Source organism: Triticum dicoccoides, chromosome 7B (genome assembly GCF_002162155.2).
Source record: "Triticum dicoccoides isolate Atlit2015 ecotype Zavitan chromosome 7B, WEW_v2.0, whole genome shotgun sequence".
Taxonomy (NCBI): Eukaryota; Viridiplantae; Streptophyta; class Magnoliopsida; order Poales; family Poaceae; genus Triticum; species Triticum dicoccoides.
Window position 1 is genome coordinate 757,739,257 of NC_041393.1, and position 10,110 is coordinate 757,749,366.

General features: G+C 47.1%; 1 protein-coding gene and 1 pseudogene across 1 annotated transcript; one reads left to right on the forward strand and one right to left on the reverse strand.

The window, feature by feature from the left end:
- Positions 1 to 1,291, forward strand: part of LOC119339700 — a 15,715-nt pseudogene extending 14,424 nt beyond the window's left edge.
- Positions 1,292 to 7,222: 5,931 nt separating this feature from the next.
- Positions 7,223 to 9,763, reverse strand: LOC119338423 (protein DETOXIFICATION 16-like). The gene is made up of 8 exons (XM_037610742.1): positions 9,442 to 9,763; positions 8,798 to 9,342; positions 8,605 to 8,691; positions 8,442 to 8,498; positions 8,123 to 8,361; positions 7,931 to 8,049; positions 7,717 to 7,803; positions 7,223 to 7,617 (listed from the first exon to the last, which is right to left on the reverse strand). The coding sequence occupies exons 1-8, from the start codon at positions 9,658 to 9,660 to the stop codon at positions 7,558 to 7,560; spliced, it is 1,413 nt and encodes a 470-aa protein (XP_037466639.1). The 5' UTR covers positions 9,661 to 9,763; the 3' UTR covers positions 7,223 to 7,557.
- Between the last annotated feature and the right edge of the window lie 347 nt (positions 9,764 to 10,110).

Below are 10,110 nucleotides of genomic sequence, written 5' to 3' on the forward strand. Positions count from 1 at the left end.
GAGTTGGCCGCACCCCCGCTGGCGTTCTTCTTCTTCTTCGACCAGCGGCCGCCGTTGCTGTTGTGTCCGTCGGAGGTGGCGTGGCCGCCGGGGTTGCCGCCGGTGGAGGATCCGGTGGTGTTGCCGTAGAGGGCGACCTGAGAGGACCCGGAGCCACCGGGAACGGCGTTGGCGAGCTGGTTCTCCCGCAGAAGGAGGAGGGAGCGCGTCTGCAGGAACGTCGGAGGCGGAACCTGCATCGTGACGAGGGTGGTGATGTCGGAGAAGCGCGGATTGAGGCCCCGAAGGCATGTGAGGACCAAAGTTTGGTCCTGCACCGGCTGCCCCACGTCCGCCAACGCGTCGGAGAGGGCCTTCAGGCGGTGGCAGTAGGCGGTGATGGTGAGATCGCCCTGGACGATGGCCCGGAACTGCGCCTCGAGGTAGACGGCCCGGGTGAGTTGGTTGTCGAGGAAGAGGTTCCGGATCAGCGCGTAGGTGTCGTACGCGGTCTGATCTTGGGCCATGATTGTGTCCAGGATGTCGTCGCTGATGGAGCCATACAGCCACGAACGGACAACGTGGTCCTGGCGCTGCCACTCGGCCGTGCGTGCGTCCGGCGGCGTGACGGCGGAGATGTGATCCATGAGCTCGTACTTGCCGAGGAGGACGGTGATGAGCATGCGCCACTTGGCATAGTTGGACTGCTGCAAGTCGAGGACGACGGGGACGTGCATCTTGACGCTGGCAACATGGACGGCCTGAGAGGCCGGGGACGAGAGGGCGGGGGCGGTGGTGGCGGAGGTGGAGTTGGTGAGGGCCCCGGAGGTTTGCGCCCCGAGCATGGACGACGAGGACGCGGCGCTGGACATGGCGGCGATCGGGGCAGGAGGGGAAACCGCGGCGGCGCTTTAGGGTTTGGGCGGCGGCGGCTGGGAGGAGGCGCGGCGGAAGCTAGGTTTAGGAAAGAAGGGCTGATACCATACAAGCGAGAATCAGTTTGAGGGAAGACGCCTCTCAAGGGGCGATCGGCTCATATATTTATAGAAAGATTACAAGTCTTGGAGACCAAGAAAGAATCATATACGTGTATATGTACAACCGTATACAAACGGAATACACATGAATAGCTATACAAAATCATACTTTAACAGTTGAAAAAGCAGTCACCTTGCATCCCAACCGTCAGACTCTTCAGTTTCATCTCCATAGCAAAAATGAAGATCTTATGTTCAAGGACGAGGAGGAAAGGAAGAGGGTAAGGCGATCTTGGCCCGCTGGGTTCTTCATTCCATTGCGCTACATCGTGTGATTTACGGATGTTTCCACTTTTTTCCTCCTGGTCGAAACTAATTGGTGTGCTGGTGCAACTCCGCTGGTGGAGGCCCTGGAGGGTTTGGTTGAAAAAGCACCCAGCAGCCCGCATCTCAGCCGTCAGATACAGCTCGGAAGCCATAGGTCCACGTCAGGTCCAGTGGCAAATCCAAGTTTAAAATTTGTTGTACTAAAATAACTGTATAGATAAAAATAAACAATAAACAATGCAATCAAAAGTTGAGAAATTGTAGTTTTTAGGGATAATCTAGGTCTCTTTATTACTCAATGTCATGAGGTGCAATGGAGGTGTGTGGGGAGATCAGGAACCACACTTGGCGACAATTGAAAATAAAGAGAACTACGAGATTGATTATGAACAAGGAGTTGGACCCCCTACCTTCATGGACATTGCGAAGTTCAGGGAAATCGGAAATGTTTTCTGCGTTGATTAATCTCCATAACAATGGGGCAATGGCTGGAGAGACACTTGTTATCGATTGCTTTGACAACTCCAAGAAAGTCCGAAGCGACAATGCACCTCTGGACATGCAAACCGGTTTAGCAGCGCCTAAAATACATGGGCATGCAAGTAGCTTCCACACGTGGGTTCTCTGCCACTAGAATAACACCATCAAAACTTTATTTCACCAAATGATCTCAAGGAATAACCCAATTGGGCGCACTTGGGTGGGGCTGTCAATTGTTGGCGCCGCCTCTCGCGGCGCCGCTTCTTCTTCTACCTTTGAACTCTCTTTTCTCTCTTTGTTTCTCTCAAACACACAAGAACACCCACACACACAAGCATCAAGGAAGAAGAACACATGGCTTTGCCAGTAGACACCTCCCCGATGCACACCGTGGCTACATTGTTGCCTCAGCCCTCACGGCAAAAATGCTAAACGTACGGGCCTCTTACACGAGTTTTACAGGCCCTTTCCTAATAATCTCTCCGCCCCCCCTGATTTTCACCTGGGTGGGGCCCATCCCTCCCCCCTTAATCCAATCACAACTTGAAAATCAGTATCACCCCGTAAAACGCCCGTAACATTCTGTTGATGTAGCGTTACTCCCCTCACGGCCTTGATCTTTCTCATTAACACAATACAATTACACTTATACACCAGGGGTTGGCTGACTTGCCAAGCCAGCCGCTACACCCGGCCACACTCACTCACTAACCCACGTACTCACGCACTAACTTGGCCGGCACACTCAGCCACCAACCAACTAGCTACCTGCACTAACTAATTACCACGCCACGCCATGCATGCCCACATACACCACTTGTGTCACGCTCACAACGGCCAAACAGCCTGGTCATACGGGCTGACAACTCTGCTAGCTAACTAAGTAACCAACGCATGCATTTGACTCGATGCAAAACAAATTAACCACCTATACAACAAGGTTAACTCTAACAATCACTCACTTAACCTTGTTGTCACTTATTCCTCCCTTGAAGCCCATGGTCGTTGATGTTATCGGTGCAACTCGTAGACGGCCGTGAATGCCATCTTGTCACGCCGATTGCCGCCGTCGCGGCTGGCCTCGATGAGGTCCACACCTTCCACGCCTTCACCACAAGTGTGCCACTGCGACACACTCACGGCCGCATGTTTGCCATAGGTGCCGCAACTCGCCGATGACTCGTTCGTCGCCGGTGACTCGCCTCCATGTTTGCCGCCGGTGACGTAACTCGCCGGTGACTCACCTCCATGTTTGCCACCGGTGCCGCAACTCGCCGACTCGGACATGGAACTCCTCGTGGCAATGACCTCCGCTCCATGGCCATCACTTCCTTGCCGCTGGTGCCGCAACTTACCGGGAAGCACACCTCTCTCCATCGCTCATGACGCAGCTCGACGATGATGGAGACACGCACCGGCCGCTAGCAGCATCGCACTGTCAACGGCGTCCACCTTGCGCCGCCGACGTCCCCCTCACATGGAGTCCGCCGCGCCGCCACCACCGCCTCGGATCGACAAGGCTCTGATACGAATTGTTGGAGCATTCCTGGAAAGAAGGAGAACAAACAGTGAAAATCACAAGTGTGTGCGGTGCCGCAAAATTCCATGTGTGCTCTTCTTCTACCTTAAGCTCCTGTGTGTGTGTCTTCTTCTTCTTCACTGGGCTGCTCCGACAGGGGACATGCCGAGGGATGTGACATTGTTTGAACAATAACCAGTCCGGCCATGAAATTCCCAATGAAGTTTTGCGGAGCAAAAGGGCTCTGAAAGATGTTCTCAAGAATCACTTTCCGACGTGTCACCCAAATCATCAACAGAGCGACCTGTTGAGGGATGTGACAATGTTTGGACAATAGCGAGTTCAGCCATAAAATTGCCAGTGAAAGTTTGCACGGCAAAAGGCCTCTGAAGGATGTTCTCCTGACTCATTTTCTTGCATGTCGCCCAAATCGCCAATAGAGCAACAATACCTTTGACAAACCGAGAATGCGATAATGACTCCATTAAGAAGAAAAACCATTGATCCGCGCCCCTGCACTGGCTGACACAGATATGCTTGGAAAAATCGTCATCTACGAGGGCACAAACACTTTGATCCCTTGCTCAAGGAATGGCGCCAGTGGTCTTCAGGGGCGTGACAGAATCAACGTACGATGGTAGGGGCCACATTACGGCGGTGTCAGATAGTTCACATTTGGGGATAGAATGTTGCACAAGCCTCGAGAGAAACACCTTGATCTTGCTTGGGACTTTGGTTTTCCACATACAACACCATTGTTTAAGTTTGACAATCGACGAGGAATCCACGCTCAATTTTTCATGGACTTTTTTTTGTGGTGAACAATAATATGTATGTCGACCTAACAATGAAGACTCCGGAATTTTTGAAGTGTGAAGCACAAAGATCTGAAGTACGTTGATCTTTATGTTTACCTTTGTCCGAATAGTAAACCTGTGAACTTGACTCCAATTATCAAGATCTAAAAAAGAACTGGAGAAGATGTGCCAAGAACTTCCCAAGGAGAATGTGGAAAATGACCGACTGGAACAAGAGAAGGTTGCAACGGGAGCTTTTGAAATTGACTGAACTTCAAATTTTCCTTATAACTAAAAATAAATTATCCAGACAGACATTTGTGGAGAAAATGCACTCATGAGAAAATGATGGTGGAATTGCATCTCTGCAGAATCTCCAGAAAAAGAATTGGAAAAGAAGGACGCAAAGGTTGCCAGCGATGCTAATTTTTGAGCTTGCGTTGATTTTTTCCTTGAAAAGGAAAGGATGATGTAGTAAAGTAAAGATAAATATTTCCCTCAGTTAAGAACCAAGGTATCAATCCAGTAGAAGGCACAAACAAGTCTCCAATCTATGCACCTGCACAAACTAACAAACACTTGCACACAACGCGAAAAAAGAATTATCATTCCCTTCACGGTCACGAACAAGAATGAGATCTAAAAGAGATAGATATAAAAGATAAATAAAAAAGCAAACTAAAGTAAATATAAATAAATTGCAGCAAGGTATTTTTGTGTATTTCGGTTTATAGATTTGAAAATATATGATGGAAAATAGACCAGAGGGCCATAGGTTTCACTAGAGGCTTCTCTCTTGAAAGAAAACATATGGTGGGTAAACAAATTACTGTCGAGCAATTGATAGAAAAGCGCAAAGTTATGACGATGTCCAAGGCAATGATTATGATATAGGCATCACGTCCGTGTCAAGTAGACCGACTCCTGCCTGCATCTAGTACTATTACTCCACACATCGACCGCTATCCAACATGCATCTAGGGTATTAAGTTCATAAAAATGGAGTAACGCCTTAAGGAAGATGACATGATGTAGAGGGATAAACTCAAGCAACATGATGAAAACTCATCTTTTTATCCTTGATTGCCACAATACAATACGTGCCTCGCAACCCCTACTTTTTCACTGGGTGAGGACACCACAAGATTGAACCAAAACTAAGCACATCTCCCACTGCAAGAAGAACCAATATAGTTGGCCAAACCAACACGATAATCCGAGACGGACGCGCATCGTGTGGCTTTGCCATTGCCGACCTGCCAGCCGCCCGTCCACCCGAACAAAACAAAACCCGCGGTCTGGATCCAGCCCTACCCCACCAGCTCAACTCCCTTTTGATTTCCACCGCCCAGTGCCCATCTGTCCGCCAGCGCGGCGAAGCCGTGTCTGGTAAGGAACCGGTTGGCGCCAGGCGGCCTCCCCCACCACCTCCATAACTGCTATAAAACATGCCCCGGTGCGCCCTCTCCTTCCCGCGCTCCGGTCCCATATCTGCTCCGACCTTTCTCGTTCGTGACGGGTCGCGCCTCCGCTCTCGCCTCCTTGCGTTTGCGCGACTGTTTCCTTCCCCTTCCAATTTCTCTTGTCCTCGTGACAATTCGTCGCGTCTGATTTGATTTCATTCACTCGTCATCGCCGTTGCCTTCCTATGCTCGTAGGGTATTCAAGTCACGCCCGTCTCCTCCACCTCCGTGCGAGTTCGGGAAGCAATCGATCGAGGGATTCATCCGTTTGGTTTGCGAATCTATCTCAGAATCTGTTTTGTGTGTTTGCAACTATGGGTCCAGTGTTTCTCGTATTCGCATCTGTTGGCATTGCAAGAAGAACCAGTCTAGTGGCCAAACCAACCCAATTCGGCCGTGCTGCAGAGTGCGGCATTCGTATTCAATGTCCACTACAACAAAAAATTTTAGCTTCCGAGTGACCTTTCGTATACCAATCATGTGTGGAAAAAATTAATACATCGGCTCGGCTCATGACGAGGCGAGGCGGGCGGCGGAGGAGGAGCGCGCATGGATGTCCCTCTTATTCTCATGCTCATACGTGTGGGGAAAGAACTTCCCTTATAAAGAGGTCCAACTCCCACCAAACTAGCAATGTGGGACTAAATTTAACTTCCACCTCTTGCCTTGCACGAATGGGGTGCGTGAGCCTCGAGGATTTATTGGAAATTTCTGAAATTGTTATTGGGTTGGCCCAAAATATAGACAAAATTCCAACAGTAAAGCCAATGTATGAGGGAATCACCTAAACGATGATCCCACACATGCATGAAACAAGTTAGTGATGTAGTAGGAATCTCTTTGGATATACACATATGTGCTTGACAAGAAGTAGGGCACAAATGACACAAAAAAACAACACCTTCATGCTTATGTTGCCTTCTCAAATGACACAAAGTCCATGCAACACCCGTCCAACGAGGTCAGATCGACCTGACCTAGAAATGCAATTTTTTAGAGGCTTATTTATAGTTTGCAATTTTGCCAAAAATCTAAGTTTTAATTGACATAAACTTCATATTCAAGTTCCTTTCCAACTGTAAGTTAGAATGGGGTAAAATTTGAAAAGTATAATCACAATAATACGATATATGTTATGGATATTTTCATATTTTGTGGGATGTTCAAGTGTTATCCAAATTCCTGATTGGAAGATCTTGGTTACTAATATGCCAGGATTTGTAGGAATTTGCCAACATTTTCTAAACCAACTCTATAATACGTGACAGTAATATTTGTGAACAATGAAACATGATATTCACATGCAAACAAAGTTCACATGAACAGTTAGCAAAAGAAGAGAGAAACAAAGGTGGGGGTAAAACGGTCGTTACATGTGAGATTAGAGAGGAGAGAGGTTAGATATGTCAAGGATAAAACAATCATTGTAGGTGTCAGATTAGAGAGAGAAACTTGTGAAAATTAAAACAGGAAAATTATCAAATGGACAAAGTAAAATTGGTTATATCATATATGTCAAAACAAACATGCAAAGTAAAACGAGGCATTTATCATATAGCCGTAGAAGACGGGCGTTTTTTCGTAGGACAGAGCCCTATTCTCATGAAAGGAGCATCTGTCTCGTTCAAGCTATCCAACAAAGAAACAACTCACCCCTTCATCACTCTGCTAAAATACAAGTCAAAACCTCCTTTCCATGTTGAATTGTATTTAATGCCATGTTTTTTCAATGTTTGCCACTTGCTGGAAAAATTCTTGCGTGCGGGATTTCACAACACAAATGGACTAGCAGCTCTCACCACACTTTTCTTTCCATTATATTATTTCATGAAGAAAATTGTCTAGTAATATACGGCCGATGCTAGTCAACAAACATTTTATAATTTCCATGAAGGAGCGACACATGCTGGTGACATGGACAAGAAGCACCGTTTTTTTGCGACGAATTCTTTGTTGTTTCCTTATTTCCCAGCACATCTCTCTGGCATAGAAAAATGTGCATCTTGTGTGTGTCCTCATGTCGCCAAGTCCAGAGGAAAGGAGGTAATAGAAACCCTGTCCCTGGCCTTCAAAGCCTACCAAAATAAGCAACGACACAAATTGAAGATAATGGGACATGCATGCTGTAAGGTGAATGAGGAGTGAACAAAACAGATAATATTTGGTGGTCTTACTTCTTTGTCCCAGTTGGTGCGCAGAGTAATGGACATGAACAACACCGTCTGCACGACAAGTGCGCAGGTTATTCCCATCCACAGCCCCTAACATATTTTACATGGAGGTCTCGTTATGTCAAGTGAGAAATACTACAAGTGAACACAAAGATGATAGTAAAAGTACTAGTGATAAGGCCATATATGAGGGTAATAAAATAGTACTACTGATTACCACTCCACCAAGATGGTACACAAAGGCAAAACATAGAGCCGCCGGGATGCCCACGAGGTAGTACGCACTGAGATTAACATAGGAACCAATCTTTTGAAAGCCACAGCCCCTAACAATACCTGTAAAATGTGCTAATTAATAACCTTATATTTCCAGCATGTACGAAAAACTATAGGACCATCCTTACAATACCTGAAAGAACACACTGCATGTCATCAAACAAGAATGCCACAGCAATAGTTGGCATAATTTTTGAAATGTACTCCACCACTTCCTTGTCGTTGCTGTATGCATACCCCCATAGATTGCGCACCAAAATGATAGCAAGAGAAACTGATATGCTTGACACAACACCCAGGACCATGATCACCTGGGTCGCTAAACGGGCTGCATCCGGTCGCCCAGCACCTAGCTCATTTGACACACGGGTGCTACGTACGTAGATAAAGGATTTGATACATATCAGCTTATATTTTGTATAATAGTTAAAGGCTTATGAGTTTGAGCTGACCTTATAGCAGCACTAAGCCCATATGGGACCCTGAATACCAACGAGATAGTATTCAAACTGCAAGAAATACAACTGCATGTTACTATCAAAAAAGAGAAAATAGCAAACCAAGTAGAATGAAATGAAATAAGCCATGCTTGAATATGTCACCTCACGGGCTCACCTGATTGACAGTACTGATGCCTCAAGTTTAGGATTTGGAAGAAATCCGGAAACAAGTACCAGGAGCTCAAACGACCACCACTCCCAGCTGCTCGTGTAAAAATATATGCATGTCAGATGGAATTACTTAAATCAATCAACTGGAGATGGCAAATTTGCACTTGCGACAAATAGCATATAGACATCAAACTCACCAAACCATGAGCGCAGATGGGACGGCAAGCCTCAAGAAACCGAGGATGTCGCGAAATGCCTCCGCGGACAACCCCGTCCATGTGCTCTTACAAGACGGGGAGAGCCTGATGTAGAGAGCCAAGATGGACACATTCGTGAGGTACGAGATTGTATTGGCCAAGGCAGCACCCTTGTTGCCTAGACCAAGCTTGTAGACCAGCAGCCAGCACACGAAGATGTGGTTCAGTGCTGTGACGCCCGAGCTCAGCATCACTGGAAGAACCATGTTCTGCGTCTGCAGGAATCGGACATGGCACTGCAGCGGACCGTAGACAAACAACGACGGAATCAACCATCGGATGTAGCTCCCTGCTTCCATGGCAATCTCAGGGTCCTGTCCAAACAACAGAAGGATCTGACCGGTGTATCCCCAAATTACGGCAACCACTGCGCTCACTGGAGTGAGCACAAGGATTGCCCTCTGCTTGTAGATGCCAAGAAGATGGTGCTGCTTTGCTCCAAAGGCTTGCCCACACAGCGTGTCCAAGCTGCTCGACATGCCAGACTGAAATTCAATGCAAGCATTGAAGTTGATGATGATGTCCAGGAGGTCCAATTAAATTGGTGCATGGATCAATGGAAAGAGGAAAAAAATTTGTCATACCAACAAGCTGAAGCCAGTTACGCCGGCGAAGGAGGTTGCGATGGAGGCACTCGAGAGAGCGAGTTCGCCGAGATGACCCACAAACATGACCGATATCATTTGGACCACATCCTGTAGGAGGCTTCCGACGATGAGAGGCCCGGCAAGGTACAACTGCTTCTTCACCTCAATCACTGCCAGGCTCTCCTCTCCTGTCTTGTCAACAAGGGGCTCCTCCATGCTTGAAAGTTGAAACTAAGGTACCTAGGTGCTGATTTACTGGTGAAATGAAGGGATATTTAACATGTACTACGTTTGAGCATGACTGGAACCATTCAGAGAACATCAGTCAAGTGGGCTAAAAGAATCTCTATTTGAGACAAAATGAGGCAGCCAAGTAAGTGGACTAAAAGAATCTCTATTAGAGACAAAGGAGGCAGCCAAGTTGAAACGACTAATGGAATAACTTTACTATCCGACAAACTATAGTGAGGTGGGCAATTAACAATACATGCGCGAGCAGAACAAGATTACCATTTAACAATAGATCCTCTTCTTGCTAAATTTAAGGGCACGTAGATGTGCAATACTAATTAGCATGATGAAAGTTAGAATCACATATGCCAAGTTAATGAAACCTTTTTGCCCACTTGTTGTCACTGACACACCTTTTGAACACATCAACGATGA